Source organism: Protobothrops mucrosquamatus, unplaced genomic scaffold (assembly GCF_001527695.2).
Source record: "Protobothrops mucrosquamatus isolate PMUCROS unplaced genomic scaffold, P.Mucros_1.0 scaffold44, whole genome shotgun sequence".
Lineage (NCBI taxonomy): Eukaryota > Metazoa > Chordata > Lepidosauria > Squamata > Viperidae > Protobothrops > Protobothrops mucrosquamatus.
This window is the reverse complement of record NW_015386426.1, coordinates 262,350-277,642: the sequence shown is the minus strand read 5'-3', so window position 1 is coordinate 277,642 and position 15,293 is coordinate 262,350. Positions and strand designations below refer to the sequence as shown.

The following is a 15,293-nucleotide window of genomic DNA, read 5'->3' as shown; positions in this document are numbered from 1 at the left end:
TAACAGTATACAATCATTGGTATTCAAAGAATAATACACTTACTGCCTTAGTTCATTTGCAGTCCTTCCTGCATAGCTTGTGTGTGTGTGTGTGTGTGTGTGCCTTTGAGTCAGCCTTGACACCTGGCAATTGCTGAACAATTCCCTACAGTTTTCTTGACAGCATTTTCAAAAATAGTTTGCCACTGCCTTCTTCCTTGGCCTGAGAAACTAGTATAAAGAGTGTGAGACTTTCTGCACGAGGTCTGTATTGGATGCTGATGGGTAGGAAAGACAGTAGCACACAAGATTTTTTATACTTTTTGGCCAAACCAAAATGTCACGGATGATCACTGTACTTAACTTATATCACTTTACTTTGTAACTATGCAAATAATACATCTCCTTAGTGTTGGTAAGGTTATTCTGATTAATGTATAGCAGTGGTCTTCAAACTTGGCCCTTTTATGACTTGTGGACTTCAACTCCCAGAATTCCTCAGCCAGCATCTGGGAGTTGAAGTCCACAAGTCATAAAAGTGCCAAGTTTGAAGACCCCTGATGTATAGGATAGATTCTATATTTTCTCATAACACTTTTTTCATGTTTAAAATAAATGAAATAATTACACTGTTCATTTTGGAAAAATCAGAGTCATATACAGCGTTTTGTATGTTACATGTTTTCCCTTTTCTGTTTTTATTTAGCCCTTTTCTGTAGTTATTTCAGTCTATGAGTCATATGAAGCCTCAGCAAAATTCCAAAAATGAAAAATACCAAACACCATTTGTCATCTTCAATATAAAATTATTGTACTCTGATATTATTTTTTGCTGTAAATAGTACTTTCTTCTATTAAAAAACTAATTTATTCTCTTTTTTGTGTGGGCAGTATTTAGAAAAATTAGTCCACAACATGTAAATTTCTGTTTAATGCAGAAGGTATATATCAATGAAAGATTGGATATGCATGGTCACTTCACACATAAAATTAGTGGGCTAATTCTAGAATTGAGCAGTCAAGAATAGAATAGCAGTATTTCTCAATCTCAGCGGTTTTAAGGACGTCAACTCCTGGAATTCTGGGAGTTTGAAGCCATTCATCTTAGTCTTTGGGAATGAGAAAAGTTGGAATTCAGTATTCCCCTAGAAAAGGAAATTGAAGCCCAATGGAACCATCCCCCTAGGACAGGGGTAGGTAACCTTGGCTCTTTTATGACTCATGGACTTCAACTCCCAGAATTCCTGAGCCTGCATGGCTCAGCTTGGAAACCTCTCCCTTTCCCCTCAGCATGGCTGGCTCAGGAATTCTGGGAGTTGAAGTCCACGAGTCATAAAAGAGCCAAGGTTGCCTACCCCTGCCCTAGGAGGAAAATTATAGGGATCTTAATTCTTTTTCTTGCTATTTCACCTACAGTTTGGGAGGGATTCATTGCAAATAGAGGGGAAACAGAAGACTCATCCTTTCCAGTCTATAGGACCACCTTTTTGATGAGTTCTGCTTTGTGCAATTTAGAGTGTGCAATATATGCTATTATATACTATATCATTAAAGTAATAATTAAAATGCATATGCACACTGTATAAATTTAATGGGACACTCTAATACTTACAGACATTCTTAAGAGTTGATGCACTCATTAGATGTTATGTGCTAGTTAATGTTTAGGAGAATGACTAAGATGCTTTGTGATATCCTACTCTTTTTCTGCTTCATTATAGTTCTAAGAATACAATGCTCTCACCCTCCAAGGGATCCCTGGTAAGGCCCAGCTGGCATATAATATAACGAGGGATGTCACATTTAATTCCTCCCCCTTCTTTGGCATGGCCTTCAGCAGCCTCTAGCAGATGGTAGAACTCTTCGGGATCAAACTCCTAAAGCAAAAGGATACAGAAAGAGAATATTTAATCTGATTTCAAAAACAAATGCTTATAACTCTAGGTATAATTTATTTTAAGAAAGATGAAAATAAAATGCATAGTTTAACTTAAATTTCTGTGATTTTTTAAATCTAGAATGAAACCCGATTTAAGGTTTACGACACAGCTTAGTATTGCTCTCCGTACATGGTTGTGTTTTGGAAAAATAATTCAGAATGATATTAGTTGAAACTTCTCATTAAGGCACCATAAGAGTAATGAAAGATTAGACAACAGAATTGTGGAAAACATTTTTCTTATTTCTTAATGAAAAATATATTTCTTATTTTAGTAAGGCTTACAACTCCATAGAGAGAGGATTTTGCACTGCATAACTGTGGAACAGATATGCAAAAGCATCATACCCTGCCTACTAAAATAGCTGGTTCATCAGAGAGGTCAAGGAGAGTCATTTGGTTGCGCTAGAAAGGCACACAACTGAAACCAATCTCAACGATTAATTTAAAAGTATTATGGGAATTGAAAAAACAGCCATATAAAGAGCAAGATAGCACATAACACCCAGTGTAATACTCCATTTTGTGTTGTAAAGTACTTCTTCTATAGAATTTGGGGGAGGTAGAAGAAATATTAAACTACAGAAAATCAGAAAAATCCCTGATCTAACCATTAACTGCATTCTATGTAATAACAATATTAAAAAGATGGAGGTGGCTGACAGATTAATAACAGATCCCACCTCCGCCCCTGTTCAGTTTACTCCCTCCCCCTATCTGTTAGCTTTATAATTTAAATTTGTATTGTTTTGTATGTATTTTAAATAGATTGTCAGCCGCCCTGAGTCCTACGGGAGAAGGGCGGGATATAAATTCAAATATAAATAAAATAAATAAATAAATAAATTGATATTTTTTATTTTTATAGTGTTTTACTCTTATTATATTCATACTGTTGCATTGCTTTATTCTTTTTAACATTTTAAGGGTCACCTTGTGGTTGAGAGGGGTGGCAAATAAATTCAACAAAGAAAATAAAAATAAAAAGTATTGTATTATTTATATAGACTACGTAGAGTGGATTAAATATCACTAGAACTAGAACATTTCCTGAAGGCACATGAATAATCTTAAGTATGTTATAGTATTAAAAAAGCAGCTACTTGAAAATTGCAATGTAACTGTATGAAGCTGCTCTGCTTGGAGATATTCCAGGCTGCATTGTATTATTTTGGCATTCAGCCATTTGGCACATAAAGCATGATCAGAGGGAAAGGATGATCCTTTTTATTTCCAAAAAAAGCATATGTAATTGTAATTACATTTTGAATTTTTCATTGTACATTGTAAGAAGGATCTCCTTTATAAAAAAAAAATAATTTGCAATAATCAGTTAAGGGTATTAAAATTTTCATCTCTCCTTCAGCAGTACACAAAAATAAGGCAAATGAAACCAGATGCTCTTTTTTATTATAGGAAATCAACTGTAATAACAGGAGCAAGCCAATGACTGATTAAATGAATAAATTTGGCACATGATACAAGAAAATGAACTACAAAAAACACGAAGTAAAACCCAAACATTATTGACATAGCTAACCATATTTTGCGGTCCTGACACATCATTTGACAACTGTCACAACCAGCTTCACATTATCACTGCTCAAATTTTAACCCATATTGTTTCCATTTTTCATTTTAAAACAATTTTGAGGCTAATTAATATCTTTCAACATCCCAGTTAATGATATTTACATGTAACTAAAAGTAGTTGTTTCAGCACAATTTTTATGAACTCTATACAGACATGCAAAGAGAGCAATAGAAGTAAACATTCCTTTTAATAAGCATAATTATAAGCCGAATATCATACTGACCTACTTTTAATTTAAATATGCTCTCAAAATTATACTTTCATATAAGAAGAATTTTTGAGGAATGCACACACATTCAGACACACTTTGTAGAATTCCCGAAGCTTTTATTGATGTGTAGTTTACCATATATCTTTTTTAAAAAAGCTCCAGTAAAATCGAAAGTCAGTTCATTATAGGTGAAACAGATTAATTATGATAAATTATTTTATTATTTAAATACAGTAAAAAAAACTGCACATAATTAAATGAAGTAATTAGGCTTTTGATTTTTTAAAAAAAATAATCTTACAGATAGTTCAGCAACTGATTTTTCAAAACTGATTTGAAATATACATTAGTGATCAACTGTTCAAAGAGGGGGGAAAATCTACATTAGAAGGGTAACTAACTCCCATTAGTTTCAAATAGATAAAATAACTTTCAGTTCAAATATTACAAAGTTATCTAGGGAATTTAAGGCCGAAAGGTTTTTGAAGAAGTGGATATGTAATGCTATAGCTTCCTTATGCATAGAATATACTATGTGAATATATAAAATTGAAATAATTTATCAGTTGGATATACTGTACTAGACTGAGAATAATAAGACCCAGGTTCAAAACCTCATTCAGCTATGAAATTCAGAGGGTGACTTTGAGCTAGTCATGATTTCACTGCTGAACCTACTTTATGGAGTTACCAAGACAACAAAGTAGAAAATGTGAGAGAACTGTATGTGGCAACTTGAGCTTCCGGAGGAAGTTGGGGGATGGATGGATGCATGGATGCATGGATGCATGCATGAACAAATAGACAGCCAGATAATTGGACCATGTAACTTGTGAGATGCTGCATTTATATACTACTAAACTCTCACGTCTATAACCGTGAGGGAAATGGTGTATCGTATTACCAATTTTTTTCAAGTAAGGTTCTTTAAATGGATTAATTTACAAAATGAGTCCAAAATCCAGGACCTATGACTCTCATGGAATCGAAATTTGGCTAAGTTTATAAAACATTTTATGACATAAAATTATAATGAAGCATTCTATGAAATAATACAAAATGTCATAAAACACACAAATCTATAATCAACTGCCTACTTCTATAGATACCTTATTAGTCACAATCAACATAGATTGACCCTAACCCTAACTCTAACCCCAAAATTTACATGACACTATTTTTCAAGCTGAACGACAGCTGCAATATCATAGTATAAACTCTGATAACAGTGTACAAATTTATTTATCAAGCAGTAAACAATACGGAATTGTATTCCTTGATTTATAATGGCTGCTATAATCTGTGTGAAAGGACAATTAAGAAGTGGCAAGATCTATTCACTAGAAACCAAATGCAACAGAAGCAGGCCATTATTCATAAAACTATAAAGTCTTTTAGTAGAACAGCCACTAGTTCTCTGATTTATGTAATCTTTTTGGAAACATATTTTGTTACACTCAATACTGGACATAAATTTTAAACTATTGGGTGCGTATGTCAGGTCCCTGGGAGATTTTACTATCTTACAAAGCCCCTAAAAACTCTGCGTGCTTACCAGACATTCAAGCAACCTCGCTGGACGTGCAATGATGATCATCAACTTTTTTACCAGTTGGGTAACAAATGCCACATCAGAACTTTCTGACCGTTCGTGAGCCTAGGGGAAAGAATGTCGCATTACAATATGTACAAACAATGGATCCTGCATATTTCACCTCTGAAGTGAACATCAATAATTTAATTATAGCTAAAGCACGACACAGCCACAATTAACATTATTCATGTTCTGTATTGGGAGAATCTTAAACATAACGTCAACTCATATGCAATATTGTAGAACCTTTTTTTATAACATTCACTGGACATCTAAAGGTTTCTTTTCCTGCAATTCATTATATATAAAACTCTTTTCAGTGCCTTGTCATTATTCTAAAAAAGCTTCCTGAAGGACATAAAAATGACTCCAATTTTTATTAAAACATTAAAGACAACTTTGCCGTGTTAATTAATAAGAAATTGGATTCAAACACCAATATTTTTGGTAAGGTGTTTACCTGCTCAATTGTTTTACTTTGTCATTTAAAAGTAATGAAGAACAGCAATAAAAATCGATAGTACTAAGAAAAATGGTAAAATAATAAAGAACATTTTAATAGAACATGAACCACATAATTTGGTTTATTGCTTTATTAGGTTTTGGTTTTATATCTAGAGACAATTTTCTTAAAATTTACATTCAATAACAGTTTTACATATGTCACAGGAATGCTTTATAGAGTTCCTAGCTGGTGTAATATACAGTTTTTTCAATATAAGACAATAAATATATATAGATTTTGCAATTCACTTCGCACAGAAAAACATATAATATTCTACTTATCTTCATTTGGAACTTATAAAAATGAACTGAAATTTAAATAACTAAATTTTCTTTCCATTTAGCAAACATATTAATATTTTGAAAGAAACATTGTTTTTAGACATTTAAAAAACATTACCACTGAGAAAAAGCTGTTCAGAGCAATGGTTAGATTACGTGCCATCAAGCCACTTTCATTTCCTAGTGACCACATATTCTCTATGATGATGTATCCCTAATTTGTTTTTTCAAATCTCTTAATGGTGTACTTGTTGCCATTATAACTGAGTCTGTCCATTTTGGTGGTACTCATCCTCGTCTCTTTTCTTCCACTTTTCCCAGCATTAGAAATTTTTTTTGGTGTTCTGGTCTTTGCATAACGTGTCAGAAGAATAATAATCTGAGCCTGGTCAAGAGAGAACTCTGACTTGATTTGATCAATGATCCATTGGTTTATTTTTTTGTTTGCTACTGTATTCTCAGGGATCTTCTTTGGCACCAAAGTTTAGTGGCATCAATATTCTTCCTATCCTACTTCTTTAAAATCCAACTTTCATTTCCATAGAGTGTCACAGGGAATACCTGTGGCTAGCACAATTCAAATCTTTGTAGGTATAGACATATCATGACATTTGAATATCTTTTTCAAGGCCTTCATAGCTACTCTACCAATTTGTTGACAGTTTGTTTCCTTACTGTTGATGGCTGATACTACAAAGCAGAAGTTATCTGCCATTTCAATATCTTCATTGTCAATTCTATTGTTCTGATTGTTCTAAGAAGTAAATCTTTTTTCTCCAAAATCTGGATATTAAACAAAGTAACTTTAAACATTGTAATAAAACAGTAATATCAAAAGTTTATTACTATTATTATTATTATTATTATTATTATTATTATTAGTATTATTATTAGTATTATTATTAGTATTATTAGTATTATTATTAAAAAGGGATTTTAATTATTATTCTATTTTATATTGAGAAAAAATATCAAGAAAAACCATGTCATTTATTCAAAACATTAATATCTAGCTGGATGAAAAATAATAGAATACTACAGAAACATAGTAATGAAGCATGCTTGTAGCTGCCATTCATCCAAAATAACTCGGCTGCAGTTTCGGGACACTTAATAATATCACTATGATTTGTTTTAATTTCTCACAAATCAGTCTGGATATCTCTTCAAATATTTTACTAAAAATATATCCTACTTTTCCTGCATTTTGAAGGTACTGGTTATATGCCAAAGAGGTGTCTACCATTTGCTTTCTCAACATGATGCATGCTACCTAATTAGTACTTCCCAATACTATATATTTGCCTGAAGGTTGTAAGTCATATTACAGATCTCACTTTGGAAGGAGAGGGGGGGGGAGAAAAAGAATTATTGACTCTGGCTGCTGCCAATTTCAATGACGTTCTGAAGGCAGAAATGGATAAATTATAAAGTTATTCCCTTATGTGAAAGACTCATCTGTCACTAACAATACTCACTGGGGCATGAAATTACAATCGCTCTTCTCCCTATTCCAGTCACAGCTTTCTCATTGAGCTAATACACTGATACAGTCTAAAGAAACTGAGTTCTGGAAACAAGAACCCATATTTCCAGGTTAAAACCTTTCTAAGAATCCCAGTTCTAATTAGGATTTTTAGTTAAGTAGAAACTAGGCATATGAAGGCTAAGAGGAAAAAAGCCAAAGAAACTGAAGACATTTTTAGCTCCCAAGTCCTTTTTTTTTTTAAGGAAACATTTTGGAAAAAAACCCTCCAGTCAAATATTTTCTTTAAAAATTAATGGAATAAATCAAGGTGCTCAGACATGTTGTCTACCAACATAAAAGACTTTTTATTTAGAACATTATGGTGCTACAATTCCTGTACAGAGAATAAATAGTGCAATACAACTCTTGGATGTAATAAGATGCCGTTTTCCCCAGAGTCCTCTAATTTCATGAGACAAATAATAAAGGGCTTCATTTGCTAAGTATAAAATACTTAAGTCATCTCAAAAACTTTTTAAAAGTAAATTAAACTAATATGCCTTATTTTCTTGAGAAATATGTATCCAACATTATAATTGTGTGAAAACCAAGATATAATCACTTGTTGCAATGCATGACTTGCATTGAAACAGCAAAGTAAACTTAAATCAATAAAGAAATAAATACTGAATATATTTCAATGTTTCCAAAATACTTGCTTTTTCTTGCCCATCCCCCAAAAGATTTGGAAATGTTATATCTGAATTACAATAGGAATGCAGGTAATCTTCGACTTATACATTATTCTCCTTTTCCTTAGCTAATGCGAATTCAGAAAACAATTTACAGGTAGTCCTTGACTTATAGAAATTCTTACTGACCATTCAAAGATACAATAGCTCTGAAAAAAGTGACTTATGACCGGTTTTCACACTTACAACTGTTAAAGCATCCACATGATCAAAATTCAGCCACTTGACAACCGGCATGCATTTACGAGAGGGTCGTGTGATCCCCATTTATAACCTTCCCAGCTAGCTTCCACCAAGCAAAGTCAATGGGGAGACCTCTCTGACAACACATCTCATGCCACTCTTAAAGATTTTCTATCCTCAAGCTCAGATTCCAGAGCAGGTAAGTCTCATTTCAGCAGCAAAATCAGTTTTGTCCACCTGATGGAAGTGGAACGGTTTCTTAGAGCTGAGTTTAGCCACTGGTGTTTTAGCTCCCTCTTCCTTCTGGTTAATTCAGTCTCCTGACAGGTGACAGGTGACTAGGTCCATCCAACGGTGAATGCTTCTCTACAGGAGGAAATAGCTGCATCTGCCTTGACAGAGATAATTGTCTGCTCTTTCTTAAGACGCTATCACTGGCCATCACCAACAGAACTGAACAATTTTCACCAGTCTTCAAACTTCACTTTTTAAGGCAACTTATTAGTCTATAGCTCCAGAAAGTGTTGGGAGAAGCAGATTCTCTGGAGTCCTTTCAATTAGGATTCAAGTCCAATTGAGATAGCATTGATCACACTGGTTGGTAACTTTTGACAAGCTCAGCATACAGTAGTATAGCCATCCTGATCCGCCTTGATCTCTCATCAGCTTTTGATATCATAAAACATTATATCCTTTTGGACCAACTTAGGGGTCTGATAGGCAGTGTTATGGTGTTTCTCCTCCTTTCTCCAGGGCAGTTCCAAACAGTGTTCATAGGGGAAGAAGAGATTGAGCCTGAGATCCCTGCTTTGTGAGGTACTGTCTCACTACTTCTATTTAACATTACATGAAGCCACTGGGTGAGGTCATTCATCAGCACAGAAATTATTGTATTATTGTATGCTGATAACATCCAGTTGTGCAACTCAGTCCTGGCCCAATGAGGTGATGCTGTCAAGTTTTTTCCCTTTCCTGGTGCCTGGAGGATCTAGAACAGGGCTTTTCAACCAATGGTACGGGTACCACCTGTGGTACATTGGCACCTGGCAGGTGGTACATGACCATCCTAGAAAAGTGTTAGCGGGGGAGGGGAATGAGGTGAACCGATGGCAGCATCGCACAAGCCTGAGCGAGAGATGGCTGGAGCTGCAGGGCTGTCAGGGCTCAGTGGAAGCGCCAGGATCAGCGCTGCTTCGGGGCTGTCAGGGCTCAGTGGAAGTGCCAGGATCAGCGCCAGGCTCCAGCTGGAGCTTGGCACTGATCCTGGTGCTTCTGCTGAGCCCAGAAGAAGCACCAATCAGCTGGAATGTTGCAACATCTCCAGGGTCTTGTGATTTACATTCAGATGCTTGGCAACTGATTCATATTTATGACGGTTAGTGTCCCAGGGTCATGTGAAGTGACCAAAACCTGCTGCAACCACCCAGCAGACCGGGGGAATAAAAACCAAACCCCCCCACCCCACCCCTGCTGCCAATCCTCAATAGAAATGTTCACAACAATGGAAACCTCGGACAGGAGGAAGAGTGCCACTGGGTGGGCAGGCAGGTGTCTTGCTCGGCTGTGGCTTGGGGGGCATTTTTTTCAGTGCCATTGCAACTTCGAACAGTCACTAAGCGAACTGTTGTAAGTCGAGGACTACCTGTATTTTATCACTTTTTTTCCTTTGGGGGGGTCGTCAAGTGTTTGACACCTTTCTAGGCAACTGGTGGTATTCGGATGTTGCCATATCCTAAAAGTGGTACAATGGGTGAAAAGGTTGAAAAGCCCTGATCTAGAAGTTTGGATGCAGAAGAATAGGCTTTGGCTCCACTTTGGCAAGACCAAGATTTTTCCATCTTTAACTCTGCACAGGGAGCCACACTTCCTCAGTCAAAGTTGGTGTGCAATTTGGGGGGAGTCTTCCTAGAGTCACAACTCCTGCTTAAAGAGCAGGTAGCAACCATAGCCCTTTCCACAGGTTCATCTTGAGCACCAACTGTACTTGCTCCTGGACCAGGAAGCCAATTAATCTGGTATATTTATGCACAATTTAATCCCTCAAATTTTATCTCTTGCCTTTCTGACCCAACAGACACTTGGCTTGTCTTTTGACAGTATTCTGTAAGTTGAGAACTGTTGGTTCCAGCCTTATTGAGTTTTAGCCCTTACATCAACAAATTGTGTTTTGGAGGCTTTAGAAAATGCATGAAAGCCAATCACAATTAAAGGTGGTTGATTTGATATGGGATTAATTTCAGAGAGAAATTTCAGCTTTGAATCTTCCACTGAAACCATAAGAACATTAATTTTATTATCACAGAACCTTTGTAGATTACAGTCCATTGGACGCACAACCATGGACTGTGACCCATAAAAGCATCGTACAATAACAAGCATATGCATCTTTAAAAGTGTTTTTCTTTCTTCCCATAAGTTATTAAATTTCAATTCATATGGCTTGATTGTGCCCATTCTCTCATATTTAAACTTATAAAGTATAAAGATGAATTAGGGAGCAAAAGATTTCATGATGATGAATCTGGGATAATGCAGGTAGCCCGTGATTTACAATCATAACTGAGCCCGGAATTATGGTTGTAAGCTGTGGTGGTCATCAAGAGGGTCACCTTGTCCAAGAGTACTGGACTTTAATTTCTATAATTCTAAATTAACAAGCTCCAACATTTCTGAAAGGGTTAAATCATTTGTTGACATACTTACATCCTGAAGCAATTTTTCAAGATTTTCCTGCAGTTCATAAAAGTACCGAGACGTAATGAGTCCTTCACGTGATTTATCCAGGCAGTCTCTGGCCAACTCAATAATTTGATGATGAATAAAGCTTAGGACCCCATCTGCTAATTGCAACACATTTTCAGGTGCACTCGATGCAATAAATTCAGCCAGCCGTTCCTCCATTTGGGCTGTGGCCTAAAAATGGGTCAAATAATTACTGCCGTTTTGCTATAAATGAATCAACATATGAGCTTAATTAAATATATTAAACCTAATTAATGGGCCTTATTGGACTATTTAAGAATTTTGCCTATAGAAAATAAATGAACTTTGTTCTCTATTATCATTGTAAACATTCACATTAAATTTATTGATATTATATTCTATAGTTATAACTTACAGATAAAAAGCATCATTTCAGAAAAGTTTAAACACCATATGTGAGAGAGCTATAATGGGAGTGCATATAATTTTTATTTTTTACAAGCTTCATAGTGGATCTTTCATTTATTTTAGCATCCTATCTTGCTAAGGATGGAAAAGTTTGACTTCAAATTTTAAGCTTAAGAGTTTTTAAAAAGTATGGGATCTAGAATTATAAACATATTTTATCTTTCAAATAGTCTTTAAGAGAGACTTTTATATACCAGATAAAATCCAATTTATATTTTGGCACACATTGATTCTTAACTGGCAACCTTTTGCAAATACATTTTAAACACTAGACAGCTCCAGTCATCTTCTTTGATGAAAATGCTTTCTTATCTTAAATATTTATAACTATTTTGCAAACCCTCAATTTGCTTAAATAACTCCAATGTGGATTTTCATTTTATTAGTATTGCTTTAGCAGTGCCTTAACTTTGTATAAAGAATAGGTCCTTTATATCATATATTTTTTAATTTCATATATTTTTATTATTCCTACTAAATGGATATAAAAAAAACCTCAGACTGCTCAGGGTACCTTCTTACCTTTGGAAATCTTTCTTTGTATACATGGTTCATCATCACAATTTCACTATCAAAGGACACCGGAGAACGACCAGGACTAAAAACCAAAAGATTTGAGGGGTAAAGCATTGTAACATAAGGCAGTATGACTATTTGAGCATACCATCCACTTTAGTGTGATTATATATTTCATAAACCAATTAGCTACATAAATTTTGTATGCATAATTACTACATAATACTTTAGCTTTAATTCAGAAGACATGTTTTGAAATATATGCAGCACTCTTCTTAGACTCATGAAAACAGCCACATCTTCTTCTTTTTTTGGCTCATACAGTTGTTGCTGTTGAAGTTTCTTCATTGAAAGTTACAGTGTACTAATGTGATTAGTCAATTATTTTTTACTTTCCAGCCATGGGGTCAAGAAAACGTAATCAAGGTCACCTAGCCAGCTTGCATGCCTAAAGGATGACCAAAATCTGGGTCTTTCTGCTCCTAGGAAATTGGCTCTCACAAGTAGATAATAAGTTAATACAATTTTGGCAAAAGTAGTTCATGTATAAAATCCATTGTTGCTGAATTTCATTCCTAGGCATTTTAATCAATATGGCGAATTCAGCAATAATTCAGCAATATTTAAATATTTGGTTATTCTCCCTTAGAACAAAAAAAAGTGATTTAGGATCTAATATAAAGATGTTTCCGTTAGACATATTTTAATATTTCCTAGGCCTGGGGATAGTATGTTTGTATAGCCCCAATTGTATATTTTATTGTGTTTTTACTGGTATGATTTTTTTTACTCCAGGCTGCCACATTTGTTACATGTCTTTTTCAAACTGTATTTAATTGTTTATTTGTTTTTGTAAGCCACTCAACCTACTGGAGTGGGTGGCCATAATAAATTTGGTAAAATAAATATTTCTAATCTTTAACCTTTCCCTACCCAATGGTCAGGTCAATTTAAAATAATGTGGATTAAAGGGGTCTATGACAATTTGCCATGGCCAACTCCCCACGGTCAATTTGTCACAGCCAACTTTCTACGGGACAATTCGCCATGGCCACCTCGCCACAGGATAATTCTCTGCGGGACAAAAGTTACACTAATATCAAAGAAATGGTGGAATAGAATCATTAAAGAACAGATGCAAAAGAAGGGACAAAATGAAATATGAATGACAAAAATTAAAATGATTTTTTATTTATTTTAAATAATTGAATTGAATTGTTAAATTGTCCCGCAGCGAACTGGCCATGGCAAATTGGCCCGCAGTGAGTTGGCCACGATGAGGTGGCCCCAGGGAGTTGCCTATAGCAGATTGTCCCATTCCGGGATTAAAAGTGATCTTTGCACTGATTTCAACTTTTATCAAATTTATACTACTAAAAATAATGAATGTAATGAATAATGGCTTTCCAGACATTCCAAGAGACTAATATAGCTAGATATACTGTAGATGCAAGACCTATATTGGTCCATCTAGCCCACTGAGTCTGGCAGCTGTTCTTCAAAAATTTAAACAAGAGTTTTTTTAGTTCTAGTTGTGAATGTCAAGGAATGAATCTGAAATTATATACAAACCATGCAGTCTATCATGTGAATGATGATACTGCAGCAATTAATGGGTGAAACAAAAAGTAATTTTTCTTGCAAGGATACTGCCGAGAATTAAGTAAAAGAATGAAGGGTTTAAGGATTACCTCAGGCTACGAGATCGAGGCCGCATTGCTGGAGAATGCCTTCCTTCCTCGTCAGTGATACTCTCAGTGCTGAAGTGCTTTGTCAGAAAGTGAAGTTCATCAGCTGTTGGTTGATAGGGCAACTGGTGTAGCTTCTCCTGAGATGAGCAAGATGACTAAGAACAAAATGTATGCAAGAGAATACTTAAGGACAGGCAAATATTTTACAAAAAATACATAATGATTTGTTTCTAGGAGAAAAAAATACAAATGTTCATGTATCTTATATTTGTTCTTGAGTAATTCCAGTAATGGAAAAAAGACTTGATCCGTAAGAACAAAATTCAAAGCCATTCCTGAAAAGTAAGGGGGTTTTTTTTGTATGCCACAACAGATCTACGACCAGAAACCAGCAACTTTGATTCTAAATTATTTCAAAACTTTTCATAAAAACACACAAATTATCTGTGAAAAGCAGAAAATCATCTGCCTACTACTGTAGAAATAATTTATTCAGAAACTCTCTATGGAGTATTATTGCTACACTTGTAATAAATTCCATAAAAGGAAGGTTAAGGATACTGTACATGATGGTAATCTGGAATCAAAGAAAATTCCTTTTATAATAAAAAAGTTAGGAATTATTAAATGAAATTATAAATATGAGAAACGTTTTAGGATTTCTTGACTTGCCATGAGAGCCAGTGTAGCGTGTACTTTCATTCTCTGTATCTTATATAAATTTTCAGTATTTAACTAGTTCAATTAACATATTGAACTAGGATTATGATGAAAAGGTCAAGTGCTTTTTGTTAATATATTTTAAATGAATAATATAACAGAATGAGTGAGACTTCATTATGAAGGAAATACAGAATATATTTTTATCTGGAATCTGAATCAGTTGTGAAATTCCCTTCAAAAGTGTTTTGAGAAGTTAAATAATACATTTCTGACAGAATATGAAAAAAAAGAAATATTTATCTAAAACATCTCAAATTCCATTAGCTATCAGGAGGAAAAGAACCTGGAATCATTCATTAATCAACACAGTGAGCGTGAACTTACTGAAACAGTTGAACTTGGAGTGTTGGTTCCATATCCAGATGAAGGGAGGGAGGCCAAAGACCAACGCCGCCCATCTGTCCTAGAAAAAGATACAAACAATATTATTTTAAAATGTTATTAAAAACATATAAATTTAAATAATATACATTACCTATTTAATTAATTCATATGCAGGAGTTAGGGGATAATGTAATTTATACTACTTAAGTTTCAAATGCCATCAGAGTGTAGTTAAAAATCCAATTTGCCACTTGCAAATTGTTGCTGACCCAGAGAATAAATACAGCAGAACAATGTGGCAGATATCTACACAAAATATACTAAGGGTGTCAACAACCATGTGTCTTCTAAACAAATGTTTT

At 34.6% G+C, this 15,293-nt stretch overlaps 1 protein-coding gene across 1 annotated transcript in view; it reads right to left on the bottom strand.

Moving 5' to 3' along the window:
* MAST2 (microtubule associated serine/threonine kinase 2) overlaps positions 1–15,010 on the bottom strand; it is a 47,609-nt gene extending 32,599 nt beyond the window's left edge. Inside the window, exons 1-6 of the mRNA XM_015811527.1 lie at positions 14,932–15,010; positions 13,885–14,039; positions 12,200–12,275; positions 11,210–11,419; positions 5,279–5,380; positions 1,724–1,856 (exon numbers count right to left, since the gene is read on the bottom strand). Of these exons, the coding sequence (XP_015667013.1) occupies positions 1,724–1,856; positions 5,279–5,380; positions 11,210–11,419; positions 12,200–12,275; positions 13,885–13,910 (547 nt within the window). The 5' untranslated portion in view covers positions 13,911–14,039; positions 14,932–15,010. The remainder of the gene's footprint in view (positions 1–1,723; positions 1,857–5,278; positions 5,381–11,209; positions 11,420–12,199; positions 12,276–13,884; positions 14,040–14,931) is intronic.
* Positions 15,011–15,293: the final 283 nt, after the last annotated feature.